This window comes from Musca autumnalis, unplaced genomic scaffold (genome assembly GCF_047663935.1).
Source record: "Musca autumnalis isolate F117 unplaced genomic scaffold, ASM4766393v1 scaffold_5, whole genome shotgun sequence".
In the NCBI taxonomy this organism is placed as follows: Eukaryota; Metazoa; Arthropoda; class Insecta; order Diptera; family Muscidae; genus Musca; species Musca autumnalis.
Genome location: NW_027412088.1, coordinates 101,956,452 through 101,975,352, shown reverse-complemented (window position 1 = coordinate 101,975,352; position 18,901 = coordinate 101,956,452). Strand labels below are relative to the sequence as shown.

The 18,901-nt window shown below is 36.8% G+C and overlaps 1 protein-coding gene across 1 annotated transcript; it reads left to right on the top strand.

Annotated features, from left to right (window-relative positions):
* The first annotated feature begins 259 nt into the window (after positions 1–259).
* LOC141386705 (membrane-bound alkaline phosphatase-like) lies at positions 260–8,247 on the top strand. The gene is made up of 3 exons (XM_073955623.1): positions 260–652; positions 714–1,728; positions 8,060–8,247. The coding sequence occupies exons 1-3, from the start codon at positions 260–262 to the stop codon at positions 8,245–8,247; spliced, it is 1,596 nt and encodes a 531-aa protein (XP_073811724.1).
* Positions 8,248–18,901: the final 10,654 nt, after the last annotated feature.

The following is an 18,901-nucleotide window of genomic DNA, read 5'->3' as shown; positions in this document are numbered from 1 at the left end:
TGGGGTATTGTGAAAAAGACAATTATTGGAGGCTTCGCAAAAGAAAATGTAATAAAAAGCTGTTACCCTTTATGCGCCATATAAAAATTCGACATGCAAATATTTCATAAAAATAGATAAGGAAATCCTATAGCCAAGATAATATTTGCACGTTTTTTTTGCAAATTTTGATATTTCTTTTCTATAAATTAACCAAAAACATTTACAACAAAGAACAGTTGTTGTATAGCTTTAAATTAAAATTCAACGTTTGTGCGCAATGCCTACCTTATTTATAATATGCATTTCAATTGCTATCGGTTTGGGTCTCGCCACGAAAGATGTGCTCTATCATCCTCCCAACAAATTGGCTGGTCAAAGAGCTGGTCCCATGAGTCGTTTCTTTGAAGATGTGGGTAATGGAAAACCAACACCCGAACATGAAAAAGATACCGAGTATTGGTATTCCTCGGCCAGAAGGGAAATTAACAAAATATTGGAGGAAAGTTCTTACAATTACAATAAGGCGAAGAATGTAATCTTCTTTATTGGTGATGGTATGGGATTGAATACCCTCACAGCAGCACGTATACGTAAGGGTCAGTTGAAGGGTAAGACAGGAGAGGAGGAATCACTAAATTTTCAACGCTTTCCACACACAGGATTAAGTAAGGTAAGTAACATAAATTTCACACATTTTAAGGAGAAATAAATAATTATTTCTTCTTTTATAGACTTATTGCAGCAATGCCCAAGTTCCCGATTCCGCTTGTACCGCCACAGCTTATTTGTGTGGGGTAAAGACTCAAATAACGTCCATTGGTGTAACTGCAAATGTTGCCGCTGGTAATTGCAGCATGAGTATGGATCCCGCAAATCATTTAGAATCCATTGCTGATTGGGCTCAAAAGGCCGGCATGTCTACAGGCTTTATAACCACCACATCTCTAACCCATGCCAGTCCTTCGGGTTTATATGCCAAAGTTGCCAGTCGTTTCTGGGAATGTGATGCAGATATTCCTCAAGAAGTTCGTCGCCATGGACCCTGTATGGATATGGCCCAGCAGTTAATTACACAACTTCCAGGACGTAATTTCGATGTTATGATGGGTGGTGGCTTGGGAAAATTCTTGCCACGTTCTACGCTGGATGCTTTTGGTAATCCAGGTGAACGTTTGGATGGACAAAATTTATTACAACTATGGAAGGAAATGCATCCAGAAGGGGCTCTAGTCACAAATCGTGAGGAATTGCTGAATTTAAATATCAGCAGAGTAACAAAAATTATGGGAATTGTTGCCTCGCAACTTATGAACTTTCACGAATCGGCAGATCCCACCCAAGAACCCACGTTAGCAGAAATGACTAAAGTGGCCATCAAGTTCCTTAGTCGCAATAGCAGGGGTTATTTCTTATTTGTTGAAGGTGGCCTAATCGATTATGCCAATCACTTTAATAAACCCTTTGTTGCTTTAGATGAAACTATGGAATTCGAAAAGGCCATAGATGTGGCCTTAAATATGACAAAACGTGAGGATACTTTGATGGTGGTAACTGCTGATCACAGCCATCCAATGACCATAGCTGGTTACCCTGGACGTGGAACAGATATTTTGGGTTTAAATCAACACGATGTCGACAGTGACGGTATGAAATATACAACACTAACTTATGCGGTGGGCCCTGAACAGTATTTGGATGAAAATGGTCAGCGTATCAATTTGGAGGGCGTTATAAAGTCGGATGCAAGTAAGTGATTACAAAAAAAAAAAAAAAGAATACACAATGCCATGTTGACGTCAATAGCAATGTCCGTCTGTCTGGATGAAAAGCAAGATAACTCTCAAACGGTTCAAACGATTTGGTCCAAAATTTGGTTCCCGTAATATTTTGTCCAAACTTAGGTCAAGTTCGAATATGGACTAAATCGGTTCTCTCCTTCAGGTAGAAAGGTTCATAATTTTTGGCACAAGTGCAGTTTAGGAGCTCTTCTCATATCGTCATGACATTTTTATACCTTCCACCATAATATGGAGGGTATAATTAAATTTGTCATTCCGTTTGTAACACATCGAAATATTCGTAGGAGATCCTATAAAGTATATATATTCTTGATCAGCATAAAATTTTATGTCGATATGACCATGTCCGTCTGTCCGTCCGTCCGCCGTCTGTTGAAATCAAAATACAGCTCTCAATTTTTAAGACACTGCTTTGTTATTTGGTATAGAAGTTTATATTACTCCTATGATATTTGGTATTGCAAATAGGCTATATCGGTCCACGTTTTGATATAGCCCCCATAGAACGGTACCACCCGATTTTCGGTATTTTGAAGGTCCTAGCCTCATTATCACTCCGAAATGGCTAAATTTAGTACTTCGTTGGGGGTATAAAACTTTTCCCCAGAAACGATATAGGTCCACGCCTTCACATAGCCCCCATAGAACGGTACCTCCCGATCTCCGATATTTTGAAGGTTTTAGCATCATTATTACACCGAAATGGCTGAAATTTGGTATTTAGTATTCGTTGGTTGTATAAAACTTTTTCCCAGAAATTTGTCGGTACAGGTCCACACCTTCGTATAGCCCCCATAAAACAGTATCTTCGGTATTTTGAAGGTTGTGGCCCAACAACCCACCGAAACGTTTGAGGTAAAACCCTTTCCGACTGAAATTGGTAGGCATAGGTCCACCACTTCATATAGCCCCCATAAAACAGTATCTTCGGTATTTTGAAGGTTGTGGCCCAACAACCCACCGAAACGTTTGAGGTAAAACCCTTTCCGACTGAAATTGGTAGGCATAGGTCCACCACTTCATATAGCCCCCATAAAACGGTACCTCCCGATTTTCGTAATTCTGAGAGTTGTGACGGCAACATCCCACCGAAAGACTGAAATTTGTTATTTAGTCTTCCATGGGTTTTAAAATATTCCAGAAGAGAACTATCAGAATAGGTTTTTTCGGTATTTTGAAAGTTTTAGCCACAATATCTAACCGAAATATCGGAAATTTGGTATTTAGTCTTCTTTGAGTCTAAAAACATTTCGCCAGAAATTTGTAGGTATAGATCGACGTTGTGATATAGCTCCCATAGAACGGTACCTCTAGAATTTCAGTATTTTTAAGGTTAGCCACATTCTTACTTGGTTTACAACAGTTTGTGCTTGTAAAATTTTTTAAGGTTTATCTCAGGCGTAAGTTCATTATTCCTGAGATAAACCCTGCCGCACCAAGTCAAATGACCGATAGACACGAAAGCTTTAGATTTGCTTAAGTGGAGTTTATGGTCTGTTCGAGAATCGTTTGCACATGTTTACCGACAGCAGTTCTTGTGATCTTGTTTACAGGGATATACAGACTGTTTCACTATGTCGAACGAAAATGAAAACGAAAGAAAAACTACTTAACTTGTTTATGATTTTCAAATTTTGTAGTTGTTTCGAAGCAAAAACAAAGTCAATATTACCATGAAAATCAAAGTTTTGGTGTTTTTCGTTCGCATTCATTTTCTTTCGACATAGTGAAACAGGCCCATAGAGTTTTTGTGTGCAAGTCCATGCTTCCTGATGGTGCCTGATGGGCACGTTAAGTATCCAAAGGAGGGATTGATATTGGTCCAATCTGTGTGCATCGTTATATTTCTTTCACACTTTAATCATGTTAGAATATGGACTATATCGGTCCACTTCTTCCGGTACCTCCTCCACAAAAGTTAAAACATTTAGGCTTAAGGTTCAGACATGTTCGCGGATGAATTTTAAACTTTATTTCGGATAGTTATCACAGTACCCATTACAATAGTAATGTATTGGGCTTGATTCTTTTCATGGTGTCACAGGCTGAGTATATATCTCTGCCGGCAAGCCGACTGATAATTTTCTACTTGTTATATTCTGCTAGGGTCTATCAGTAGCAATCTTAATATACAAAAAGAAACTGTAGAGTTTTTAGGAACATTCTCAAATCTTGGAAAACACAAGATACCTGAAAAACAAACCTTAAACCTTGGTAATCAGTACCATAGGGGACATCAGTAGCAAATATCTCAAATGAATTTTTATAATTTTAAGCATTCTATGCCCTTGACAAAAATTCATTAGGTCAGTCTAATGATCTCTACCTTACTTAGTAATAATAAGTTCTTTGTTTTTATCCTCATCTGGGTATATCCATAGGATTTTTTGTGTCTTTTTATATCTCCTCATTATTCCAAAAGAATATATTGTTATGGAATTAGATTTAACTAATATCCGTGTAGACGTTGTTTTATTCCCCGATACGATTTGTAGCAAATAAAACAGGGTTCCTTTTAGATTGCGGTTCTAACATGCTTTATTTCCTTTATTACCTTTTTCACAACGGACTGTAATTACTCACAGCTTGACTCTAGTAAGCACACAGCTTTCCTTTACTTCTTTTTCCGACTGTTCAGTTTGACGTCTAAATCACAACTAACCCACTGTTTCCCATTCTCCTGGTATTTATATCCCGTCGGTTTTCTTTGTTGAAGTTTCTAGGGCACAAATACGATAGACAGCGATGAAGTAATTGGTCTATCAAAACAGACATGAAAAACAAAAGCAAAAAAATTACAACAAATAGCAAACTAAGCGATAATTGCATGATTATGCCAAAACAAATGGAAACAAAAGTACATCATTAACAGGTAAAGTAAGAACTAGACTGATGGAGAGAATTCTATCCAATCGTTGTTGTTGTAACTCGATTTAAACAAAGTAACAGTTCGATAGAAATCTACGTTACAATTCAATTATTAATATGAACGGAAATTTAACTAAATTAAATCTATCAGATATATTCGTAACAATATTGACATTTTTACAGTGGTTAATTATCTTCTTTGCCTTAGAGTTTGCTATCTCGTTACCTCCACTTCCTGCATGTCCTGGTGTCTGTCGGGTTTGCATCCTCGACCTTGCTGATTTTGTTCCCTGCCTATTTTGAAGTTGACTGCGTTTGAGACGTCAGGCTGGCAGACTGAGAGATTGTCAAGTTCCACCACAAGGAGAGTGCCACCCTCCTTCTCTTCCCTGTCGATAACCTCCCATCTCTTCACATTAAAGGTCTGGTTTTGGTTGTCAAAGATTTCGAGCATGCATTCCGTTTTGAGTTTGCTGTCATATCCCTTGACGTACACCGCAGCTTTGGTCAATAAAACTCATCCTTCCTTACCAGCTTGAATTTGCCACCTTCCGAAGGAGTTTTAATATTACTAATTATATCCCCGCGAGCGCTAGAGTTTGCGGGCCCATAAAGAACATTTATAGCTCCCTCTTTAGCTCACTGCTGGTGATTGCAATTGATCCACGCCCTTGTAGAAGGTGTCTAAGAGATTATCGTTGGTAATTTTCTCCATAGTTTCTTGATCATCTTAATGTAGCTTGACAGACTCTATACTGGTGTCGATTACCATATTACACAGTCTTCTGACAACTTTGATGTAAGTTTATGGCGAATCCTTTCCTGTCTTCATCTTCTAAAGGGATATCCTTTTAGAATCCACCAGTCTTTTTAGAAAATTCAATGGTCGGGATCACCTTCTTTATGTCCTGACTCTCTGTCTGACCCTCTGCAAAATGATTCTCGGTACAATCTCCTCTGTGTAGATTTTGACGAGGTTTAGTAGGGGCGTTTGAAGGCGTGAACCTCTTTTTCTTCTTCATTTGCTTCCCAGTGTACTGCTCTTCAGGAGATCTTACATTCTTCGCCGCTTCCTTGGGAACATACATACATACTTGAGTAATTGAACCCCTAAAATCTGCTTCATATACGTTGTGAGTTTAGCTATGCTCAAGCTCACTTTGTCACCCAACTTGTGAACATTCTCTACAGTGGGGAATTTCTATTTGTTCCATTTGTGTTGCTATTGCATTTGGATTCGGATTCAGAGTGGCTCCCTGTTCCGGGTGGTTAAGATTGAACTCCCCCTGAGTTTGTATGTCTCTGCATCCCTTTTTTGTCCGTTGGTTGTGAGCTTTTAACCGTACCTTCGACAACAGATGTGGGAGAGATTTGCTCACTAACGCTCGATGACGACAAGGTGTGACTTGCAGCCAGCCGGTACTACGCTATTTAGGCCCAGAGCCCAGATCCACGTTTCCCTTTCTTCTATAGTCTCCTTCTTAAAGGAAGGGTGCTTCTATAGTATCTTTCTGAAAGAAAGGGTGTTTCTATAGTCCCTTTCTAAAAGAAAGGGTGTTTCTATAGTCCCCTTCTGAAAGAAAGTGTGCTTCTATAGTCCCTTTCTGAAAGAAAGGATGCTACTATGGTCCCTTTCTAAAAGAAAGGATGCTAGTATGGTCCCTTTCTAAAAGAAAGGGTGTTTCTATAGTCCCTTTCTGAAAGAAAGTGTGATTTTATAGTCCCTTTCTGAAAGAAAGGATGCTTCTACGGCCCTTTCTGAAAGAAAGGATGCTTCTAAGGCCCTTTCTGCAAGAAACTGTGCTTTTATAGTCCCTTTCTGAAAGAAAGAAAGGGTGCTTCTATAGTCTCTTTCTGAAAGAAAGGGTGTTTCTATAGTCCCTTTCTGAAAGAAAGGATGCTACTATGGTCCCTTTCTAAAAGAAAGGATGCTACTATGGTCCTTTTCTAAAAGAAAGGATGCTACTATGGTCCCTTTCTAAAAGAAAGGATGCTACTATGGTCCCTTTCTGAAAGAAAGTGTGATTTTATAGTCCCTTTATGAAAGAAAGGATGCTTCTACGGCCCTTTCTGAAAGAAAGGATGCTACTATGGTCCCTTTCTGAAAGAAAGGATGCTATTATGGTCCCTTTATAAAAGAAAGGATACTATTATGGTCCCTTTCTGAAAGAAAGTGTGATTTTATAGTCCCTTTCTGAAAGAAAGGGTGCTTCTATAGGCTCTTTCTGAAAGAAAGGGTGTTTCTATAGTCCCTTTCTGAAAGAAAGGATGCTACTATGGTCCCTTTCTAAAAGAAAGGATGCTATTATGGTCCCTTTATAAAAGAAAGGATACTATTATGGTCCCTTTCTGAAAGAAAGTGTGATTTTATACTCCCTTTCTGAAAGAAAGGATGCTTCTACGGCCCTTTCTGAAAGAAAGTGTGCTTTTATAGTCCCTTTCTGAAAGAAAGGGTGCTTCTGTAGTCCCTCTCCTGATTGTTGGTATTTTGGAGGTTATAGCCTCATTATCCCACCGAAATGGCTGAAATTTGGTATTTAATTTTGTTCTATAGAACATTCCCCCAGAAATTTGTCGTACAGGTCCACGTTTTGCTATAACCCCTATAAAACGGTATCTTCCGACCTTCGGCATTTGAAAGGTATTTGGACTAGGTTGTTGGCAAAAAAACTTTTCTGTAGAGAATTGTAGGTTTGGGTCCACTTTTGATATAGAACCCATCCGATTTTGGAAACTTTTTAGGTTTTTACTACATTATCCAACCGAAATAGTTGAAATTTGGTATTATGGTTTCGTTGGGGAATCAAAAATCATTCCCGCAGAGAATGATCGGTACAGGTCCCCCGCAGAAAGGTATCTCCCAATTATCGGTGTTTGGAAGGATTTATCCACGTTATTCAACCTAAACTGCTAAAATTTTGTAATTAGTCTACCTTGGAGCTATTAAACATATCAGCACATAATTGTCGCTTAAAAATAGTATCACCCGATTTTTGGTATTTCTAAAGTTTTAGCCCCCATTATCGAACCAAAATGGCTGAAATCTGTTTCTGTTTTGCTTTATTAAGGCGAAGGTAATTTAAAGCGTGATATTTGAATTAATTCTCTTTCTAGTCGAGCTGTTATGACCTAAGAGGTACATAGAAAAATTAGGAATCCACCGAAGCTCCACACATTCAACCATTATGCTACATTTCAAGGGTGGTTAGACCGATCATCAGGCATATTAGAATGTTATTTTAGTGGGTTTTAGTTTCAATTCAATTTTTGATTGCCTTTTTCCCTAGTTTCCCTTGCATTTCTACTTCATAATTTCAAGAGCTTTGTTAACAAATTGCATTTGGAAAGTGAATTAATTACTCTCTTTTGCTTATCTTGTAGTTTCACATATTTTTTCTTTGAATTTATAGGTTTTATCCATCCAAGTCAGATTCCCTCGTCAATTGGAACACATGCTGGTGATGATGTTGGTATATTTGCTATTGGTCCACATTCGCATCTATTTCGTGGGGTTATGGAACAGCATACGATACCACATTTGATTGCTTATGCTGCCGGCATTGGAGATGGTCCAACTCTGAACAATACGAAAGTTTAGTAAAATATATTTTTCTAATAATAAAATATTTTTGTAATAAAACAAGTAAACAAGATATACCCTCAGCCTATGTGAATTGAAACTTTCATCTACGGACAGATCGAATGTGTTTAGGGTCTTTTCAGAATTTTTGGCCCCATTTGAATATTTGAACTTGCCGACAAAAATGTGGATTCGGCTTAAAGTTCAAAAATGTTGCGGAGGAGGTACTTAAAGGAATGGATCGACATAGTCCATTGCGGAAGTGGATCTTATTTTGGGAGTCGTAGCTTTTCGATAGATATCGCGCCCACTTGTCATTTTAGTGGGTCATCGTACAACTTTTGGACCAGTATGACAGTAAACATGGACTTGTCCACGGAAAACATAATATGGCTATAAACAGGACCACAACGAACAGCATCGGTATACATTTCCAAAGGATCTTCGAATAGACCCTAGACCGCACTTAGACACAAATGTTGAACTTTTGTGAGGGATGTGCCCTAAGGAGAGGATCGATATGGGCCATTTTAGAAGTTAAACTAAATTTTTGACAAAATAGTTTGGACCAATGTAGTTGCCTCGTTAAAGAGATATCGTGCATACCATTTTAGTGACATTTTTTTTAAATATTGGGGAAAGTACCGGAAGTTGTGGACCGGTATTGGAAAGTTTGAACAAAATATGACGAAGCTCAAATTTTGGACCAAATCGGTTGATCAGATCGAGAGTTATAGTGCTCACCAGACACTACATATAGTACCATAGGTGTTTTTTACACCTTTCGGACTATTTTCTCAAGAAGTATTGACTTGCCCCTGAAAAAAACTTTTACGGTCGTAATGGAAGCAGCGAATGCAAGTTGCTTTAACAAAGCAGGTCTTAAAGTGAACATATCCGAAATTTTGTGTGGGAGGTACCCGAAGGAGTGAACAAATATGGTCCATATTCGAATGTGTAAAGTATTGACTAAATCGGTCACTCACTTCAAGTGTTATCGTGCGCACAATTCTTCCGAACATTTTTGAACTTTTATAGGGCAGGTACCTGAAGGAGAGGACTGATATGGCTTATTTTCGAACTTAAACTAAGTTTTGGACTGAATCGGCGGATCCGTTCGAGAGTTATCTTGCGCTCGTAAAGTATGTTTAGAAATTTCACGATGTGTAATGCATGGAACAAATCGGTTACTACCTTTTAAAGTTATCGTTCGCACAATTTTTCCGAACATTTTCGAACTTTTTTGGGGGAGGTACCTGAATGAGTGGACCGATATGGTCCATCTTCGAATTTAAACTAAGTTTGGACAAAATATTACGAAAGCCAAATTTTGGACCACATCGCTTCATCCGTTCGAGAGTTATCGTGCGCACCAGCCAGACAGACAGACTGACATTATTTTTGTCTGATTTCGTCCAAACATACTTGGGGTCTAAAACCATTAAGCTGAGGGTATAAAAAAAAAACAAATTATAAAAAAAATGTTTTAATAAATCACAAAACAAGAATCGAAATCAAATCGAGTGTTATTTTATACACCCTTTACCATAATATAAAGGATTAAATTTGTCATTTCGTTTGTAACACATCGAAATGTTCGTCGGAGGTTTTAGCCTCATTATCACACCGAAATGGCTGAAATTTGGTCTTCTTTGGGAGTATTAAACTTTCCACCTGAAATTTGTCAGCATATGGCGAAAACCAAAAATGTTTTACAATCGATGAATCCGATTTTCACCCATTCAGAATTCGCGAACTGTTAACATATTCTATATAGTATGATATACATTCTTTAAAATGAAGTGTTTTAGGAGGAATCCCATTAGGTCGACCATTAAGATTACTTTAAGTGTAAGCTGTGTTGGCATCAATGTTGAAAAATAGGTAAAAATGGGTTGAAGCCAACAAGTTTTTTTATGCTCCCTTCCGATTTCTGGCTTAACCTTACATTTTATAGACATATGCCCAAAGAAAGACTCAAAGAATACTTCATGGGCGATATGACACTAGTGTATCATTTTTCGTTATATCCACTGCATCCACCTAAAATTGATGCTGACATTTTGAAGCCGGAATTTCGGGGTTTTTCGAATTGTTTTAATAATTCGGACGCGCAACATTCAAAACTCATAATAGAATTATAAAACTCGTGATTTTACGTCGTTTAATGCATATCTCATGAGTGTGCTCCTTACAGCATCCTAACAATTGGAGTCTAAAGACCAAAGGCCTTTGTATTTGATGCGTGAATTTTTTTAAAAACCTATTTTTTGCGTTTAAAATTTACAAATGTCATTCAATTTCCTTTGTACCCCGCGTGAATTTAGTTTTTTTACGCGACGGATCTAATGAGCCCATCCGCGATCGAATCCATCCACTAAAACCGCGGATATAGATACCCTGAAAATGGAAAAATCAGCAAAAATTTATTTTGACAAATCCGCGTACTAAACCGCGATTTTCTTTAAAATTTTTTACGTAAATGAAATCCTTTATACGCGATTATAATATTTGCGAAAACGCGAGTCATAAATTACAGAGATTCGCGAGTAATATGGGTTTTTTACCAAAAATAGAATGTGGAGGCACATCCGCGGTTCTTGAAGAATCTGTTTGAAATATGTGTATATAGACGTATTTTTGATGGGTGCTGCTGAAACCGGATGCGCATCAAAATCGTATGCAAATTGCGCAATTTTTACCCACTTTAAGGTTTTTTGCATTGTGTGATGTAACTGGCGGCACACTTTGACCGCTGAGTGAAACATCAAAATATGCACAAATATTGAAATAGATTGATTCGCTGTATCCAAAAACGGATGCGCATCAACTGATTTTAACTAAGTCGCGAATAATAGGCTTTTTAATTTCCACGTTTTTTGAATGATTGTAATTTCAATATTACTCTTAATTTCCTATCCTTATAAGTTATCACAGTAAGCAAATAAGCTTTCACAATGGTAAACCATATTTCTTGATGAAGTTTTAGCAGTACACATTAATTATTGTATGGGATTTTAGCGAAATAGTTGGAGAACTCTTAAATATTTTTTTCTAATTCTTCGAATCAAACCAAAAAATATATTTGCAACAATATTTTCCAGCAATAAGTTTTTTCTCTTTTGTTGTTGCTATAATATGCAATTTATATACCAAATCTGTATAAATTTGGTATAATATTTTTCTACGCATTGTCTAGATTCCGCATATATTTTCTAATTTATTTTTTGAGGGTTTGTACGGGATCTGGGACAGGATAATTTGGATTTTCTTCAAATATTTTTTTTGTTGATTTTCCACGAAAATAATAATAAATTTAATAACTATTTAAACATCTACGAATAGATAAGGAATGCTGTTAACGATTTATGCATACATTTTCTCATAACAACAAATAAGATATTTTTAAATATTTTTTCTTTATATGGGAATAAAAACCGCTATAACTTTTGCGCGCATCGTCCAATTTTGTGAACGCGAACAGATTTGAAAACAGCCACCATAGAACGGTACCTTCCGATTTTCGGCATTTAGAACTTTCTGGCCTCAATATCCCACCGAAATGGCTGGTATTTAGTTTTCCATGGGTGTATACAATATTCCAGAAGAGAATATAGCCCCCATAGATGCGTACTTAGTCCTCTTTGGGATCGAAAAACTTTCCCCCAGACATTTGTCAGAATAGGTTCACGTTTTCATATAGCCCCCATAGAACAGTACCTTCTTTGCGGTATTTTCAAGGTTTGGATGCGTTATCCTACAGATATGAGTAAAATTCGCTATAGAATCTTCGTTCGGGATATACAGTATTCTTGTCAGGAATTGTCGGTATAGGTCTATTTTTTTAAGTAACCTCCCGATTATTATTATTAAGGTTTTAGTCACTATATCTAACCAAAATGGTTTGTATTTTGTCTTCCTTGGGGGTACAACATTTTCCCGCTGAGAGGACGTACCACCCGATTTTCATTATTTCGATGGTTTTAGCCACTTTATCCTACCGATATGATTGAAATTTGGCATATTGTATTCGACATGGGTATTAAACATGTCTACAAAGAGTTGTGGGTAACGATGCACGTTTTAAGATAGCTGCCATTGAAGTGATATTGCGGGTTCATAGAAATGGGTAGAAAACTTCCACGCAGAAAATGATAATAAATAAAATATAATAAAAAAGGTATCTCCTAGTTTTACATATTTTCAGTTTGTGCATTCATCGTCGAAATGGAATGACTGTAACATGATATTTCCGTTTCTGAATGGGTATAAAACATCGATGTCTCATTGGCATTAAATCTTGTTTAAAACAAGTAAGAAAAGTAAGTACTTGCCTACGAATAACATGATATCGCTGTAAACAGGACCACTAGGTAAACATTTTCAAGGAATCCTCGAACAGACCCTTAACCGGGTTGATCTGTTTATGAGATATCGCGCGTACCATTTTAGCGATTATTTTCGCATTTTTGTGGGAAGGTACCGGACGGAGTGGACCTACAAACACCACCTTCGAATTTCATCTAATATTGGAAGAAATATTACGATATGCAAAGTGTGGACCAATTTAGTGAATGCAAAAGCATCATCCCTAGCTGATCAGATTGGTTCGGAACGCAGACTTAAGAGAAGGAAGCCTTTCGACCTAGTTAGAATGTTAGAATGTAACCTAAATACTTAAATGTCAATATTTGGTCATTACATTAAAAAATAACAGTCTTTGTATTGTTAGTTTGTTTAAAATTACTTGTTAGTTAAATGTAACTAGTTGCAATCTATTATATATTTGAGTTTGGTGATAAGTGACTGACTGACGCCCAGCTAAACCGGCTAAAGCTAGGAGCTTGAAATTTTACCAGTAGATCACTGTTGGTGCAAATGTGCGAGATAAGGCCGGGTTTTGCAAAATTCGTCCTTGAACCATAAAATATAACAATAACAAAAATCCTTATTTTCTACTGTTATTACTTACATATGTACTTAGTTGGCAACACATTTGTCAAATTAAATTCTATAATTTCTTAATACCGTAAAATATCACAAACAATTTCAAATTTTGTAGTTTACTTCTAGGCGCATTTATTTTATCGTAAACCAATATATATTGGAAAGACAATGAAGGTTGTTATTTTCCATTGCAACAGATGTCGCAGTTGGTGATAATAGTATAGCTACCAACCGATATTTATAGCTACCAACCGTTCCTGATTTACGTCTCTTTAATAATTTTGTTTTCGCATAACAGGTGTCGCACAAAACATTTTCTTTCGTTAAAATCCAGTTAGACAAAAAATGATTACAAACGATGAATTTGTAAAAATTTTGATTTTCAATTTCAAATTAACAAAAATTCTTTCAATAATGTTTGGTTTGTTGAACATATGAGTTGCTGTTGAAGACAAAATTAGGGCATTAAATTCAGAAATCGGTCAGAAATATCAAAAATAATTTCTTATAAAAAAATAGTTTTAATGTTGAGATTTTCTTTATAATTGTGTCACTTCCGCAAACGAAGTAGCGGGCACATGCTAGTAACCCAGCAAACCAAATGACGGATGTCCGACACGTCTGAACAATATCGGAAGCAACGTCGTTCAGATTTCGTTCCGATTTCTAAACGATTTTTCGGAGCGGAAATAGTTCAGATTTTGTACCGATTTCGTTCCGATTTCGGAACGAATGTCGGAAAGAAATTTCCTTTCCGAATTTCCCAAGGATTTTCTTCAGATTTCGTTACGAAATCGGATCGAAATCGATACGATGTCGCTCCGACATTTCGTTCCGAAATTATGTCAACCACTTCATACAACTTTCGTTAAGATATCGTTACGATTTCGGATCAGACATCGGAAGTATCGTCCGAATTTTGTTCCGATTTCGTTACGATGTCGGTACGAATGGTTTGCTGGGTAAATAAATAAAAAAATAAAAATATTGAGCAAAACTCTCAGTCAAAACTGATCGTCTGTAGCCCTGTTCATAGTGACAGTTATGGATGGTTGTAACGTGACCGTTTCATACAATTCTTACATCTCATTCGATCCGCATTGATATCCATCCCACCTTAATATTTCAATTATACCGTCAGTATCAAACTTACAAACTTACCCCATACTCAATAGTGGCCTATCATCCATCATATAGCATATGTTGGATTCAATGCTGTCAATGACAACACCGTTTTATAATAATTCTCAATCACTTCGTGTAACTACCCGAATATGTATTCTGGGTTTATTCACCGAAGTCGTCGATCACCAGCCGACAAAGTACGACAAGACAGTCTCGTTACTCGTTGGCTACGACTCGAACACGCTCCTAGTAAGCTCCAAGTCTCTTAACAAGCTCCAGACTCTTAGCAAGCTCCAGTCTCTTAGCAAGCTCCAAGCTCTTAGCAAGCTCAACGCTCATAGCCAGCTCGACGCTCATAGCCAGCTCAATGCTCATAGCCAGCTCCTAAATATTTACCGACCTCTTTCCCCCACAGCAACCCGAATGCCATCGAGTCGAGTCAAACACCCGACGACCGCAGAGCCGACAACCACCCGAAAGCATTACCTAACCACAACCGACAACTGCTGAAATGACAGCCGCCCGATTGCCCAGAGCCGAGTCCACCCGACAACTGCCGAGCCGAAAGCTACCGATTGCCCCGAGCCGACAGCAACCCGAGTCTTGTAGAGCCGAGCCACATCCGACAACTGCCGATCCAAAAGCTACCCGATTGTCAACAAGCAACAATCCGAACATCACAGAGCCGAGCCATGCAGCCGACGACTGCCGAGTTGACAGTCACCCGAATAGCCGACCGCATCCGAATACATCAGAGCCGACGCAAACATAGACGATTGCTATCGAGTCGACAACAACAACCCTGCTACCATCGAGCCTATTATAACAAAGCGATTGGCACCGGTTATCAACACACACACATCTCATCCATATTCCTCACACATATTGTTCATATATCCAACACCAAGAATTTTATAATAAATATTGGAATTGTAAACACTCGTGTTTTACTTAAGGTTTGTGGGTCCTTAGGCCAACCCTGGCAGTGGCTGAGCTTACCACAGCCCTAGACAAAACCACTCGTTATATGGTTTAAAAATTCGAGTGCAATTTATCATGAGTTGTTCCCGGACCAATTTTATCGCTTTGGAAACATAGATTAAGCATATTTATCTCTTTTATAATTGGAGCCATGAATGTTAAATATAGTTAAATTTTATCTCTGCTTATGGCTATATCACACCATATGCTTTTTCACATGTATGGCACCAATCGGTAAATTTAAAATGCTTATAATTGCGGTAATTAACGATATATTTCGGTAAGTTAGCGAAGAATAAAAAGTAGCCGTAAAGTTCTACCGATAGCAAGAGTGTTGTCAACTTTTATTTGATCTTTTCATTCATAATTTTACGTTTTAAAGTTACCGATTTTTGTCGGTAATTCAAAAAATGTGTTAGAGAATCGCACTACTGGTCTCTATATATTAGTATACCCAAAGTGACAACATACATGTGAAAAGGCATATGGTGTGATATAGCCATCATTTGTGCAGTTAAGTCCACTTCAGCAGTTGAAATGATGGAAAAATGGTATTATAATTCAACCCATTGTTCTAGCACACGGTCAATAGCCGAACCGCATGATAACACTTCAAAGCTGTTATAAATTATTACAACTGTGACCATTTAGTATATGACGCATGTTATTTGTGCGTTAGCTTTCGCTACTATTAAAAAAGTTCAAATAATCTGAAATAATTCATCAAAAAAGAAATTCCCTAAAAATCCCCAAATATTTTTCAGACTTCCCCAAATATTCCGCAATTCCCCAAGTCGAATTATTTTTCCCCATTTCAGAAAAAATTCCCCAATACTGACAACGCTGGACAATACTATAACAAAATGTAAAAAACCTCACGACAATTGTAACCATTTTTTGTGGTGTTTAAACGACCAGTGGCTTTATGTGGGTTAAATGGTGGAGATGCGACAAATAGCGTTTTGTCAATTGTTTGGCTATCTAATTGTAGATGGCGTGTAAAGACATTTATACATTTATCCTATACAAAAACCTTACAAACCGTTGTGGGGGAATTTTTAGTTCGAACTAGTCAACACCAGATGTCGCTGAACATTTCAACATAATTTTTTGTCTCAGCAAAAGGGATGTTTGTTATCAAGGCGAATTTAAGAAAGTGATCCAAAAGGCGAATTGTGGCAAATTCAGGCCGTAGTCTTCATTTGCTGTAAAAATTTTTTGCCCGAAATATCCTCAAAAGATAGAAGAAAACGGTAAAATATTCTTCGCGAAGCTTAAATAAAGATGATGTACTATACGTGTACATCTTCTGTATAGAAGCGATATATTTGTTATTTATTTTCGATTACAAATACAGTTTGTCAAGTAATTGTTTTCGAACCAAGAAAACTAACATTTTTCTGTATTAATTTATGAAAAATAACTGATAATTGTGATAAAAATGTCGGGTTTTTTGCAAAAAATAGTTGGTCGACTTATTTAAGACAAGATAGGATGGATAAATAAAAAATTAGGCCACGTAGTCCAACAAAAAGTAACGAAAACCAATAACTACATATAATGCAAGTTGTCAAATAAATGTTTTCGAAATGTAGTGAAGTTCCGAAATATCCCATATTTTTGGTAAATTCTTGAAAATCATGACATTTTATTAATCTTATTCTTAAAAAGGGTTAACTACTAACAAGTATCAACAATATTAGGCATAGAATATCCCTACTAGGAGGGTTACCATATGAACCAAGGGAGTACCAGGTCATATTACATGTAAACAGGGTCCTATGGGTCTTAAACCGGGAATACCTGAAAACTAAGACGTTTTATGAGTTTTTTTAGTTCACGAGGATGGACTGCCATCAAATACAATAAATATCACCTACAGCATAATTAGATCAGAATGGTTGCCAGATCGACTAAAAAGTTACTAGGTTATATAAGCAGTGAACGAGGCCACCTGGGCCCCGAAACAGGTCACCGAAGTTTGTTTTTTACTTAAAATTAATTAAGAGATAATGGCATTTCACTAAACAATCGGAAATATCGCAGTACGATACCAATATTGCTTAGAAATGTATGGGGTAAAAGTTTCGACAATTTTCAGAAATGCATACTTCGACCTATTGGACACATTTCGCGTACTCTGCAGTACTACTATAGTACATTTTTAAGGGGAAAATTATGTTGATGGGTAAATGATGCTTCAGTGTTAGCATGGAAGCAAAAAAAAAACTTAGAGAATTCCTCTGAACTCGCTATAAACAGTTGAAATCGGAGGTCTATTAAAAATCAGCATAGACTGACAATATCTTATATATGCATTTCTAAGCGATTTTTGTACTTTTATGTCGTATTTTGGTTTATGTTGGAGAATTCCCTTATCCCTTAATTCAATTTGAGTTAAATAAACAAATTTTAAGCCCTGGTTATGGATCCAGGTGGCCTCGTTTACTGTTTATATAACCTGTCACCTTTTAGTAGATTTGGCAACCCCCCTGATCTAATTATTCTGAAGGTAATATTTATTGTAATTGATGGCAGTCCATCCTGGTGAACTAAAAAAACTCATAAAACGCCTTTGTTTTCAAATATTCCCGGTATAAGACCTATAGGACCCTGTTTACATGTAATATGACCTGGTACTCCCTTGGTCCATATGGTAACCCTCCTAGTAGGGATATTCTATGCCTTAAGAATAACAGTCAAAAAATGTCACGATTTTCAAGAATTTACCAAAAATATGGGTTATTTTGAAACCTCCATTAAATTTCGAAAACATTTATTTGACAACTTAAAATATGTGTAGTTATGTGTTTTCGTTATTTTTTTCTTGGACTACGTGGGTCAATTTGTTATTTATACATCTTGTCTTTAATAAGTCTACCAACTATGTTTTGCAAAAAACCCGACATTATTATCCCAATTATCAGTAATTTTTCATAAATTAATACAGAAAAAATGCTAGTTTTCTTGTTTCGAAAACAATTACTTGACAAACTGTATGTTCTGACAGCAAATGAAGGCATAAGTTGGTATTATTGTATCACCTTCTTTCTTGCACCATGGTGGTTATGAACAAATAGACATTCCATTTGAACTCCTCGATATAATTACAATGAAAGGACTTAACATTAACAGTACAGTTTTTGTTTTTTTTTTGTTTTTCAAAATAGTCAGGCTTAATCCCATAGTCGTTGTTTTAATATTTCATTAAAACAACTTTAATTTATTAGTGGGAAAAAATTGGCGATGTTTACCAAGGGGTAAGGCAGGGAATACTATAGTTTCAGATCTCGCCACAGATCTTCATCAGTTCCCTTATTTCTTGAGATCTGAAACTATAGTATTCCCTGCCTTACCCCTTGGTAAACATCGCCAATTTTTTCCCACTAATAAATTAAAGTTGTTTTAATAAAATATTAAAACAACGACTATGGGATTAAGCCTGACTATTTTGAAAAACAAAGTAGAAGTCGTCATCCCAAACAAAAAAACGCCAACCCTCCTAGTACAGTTTTTCTTTAATTAGTTTTAAAAGTTTTACGATTCTTTGCGTACGCCTTCAGTTTTTGCCATTTTTTACCCGAAAAGTATTCCCTTACATCAAAAACATATAATTTGT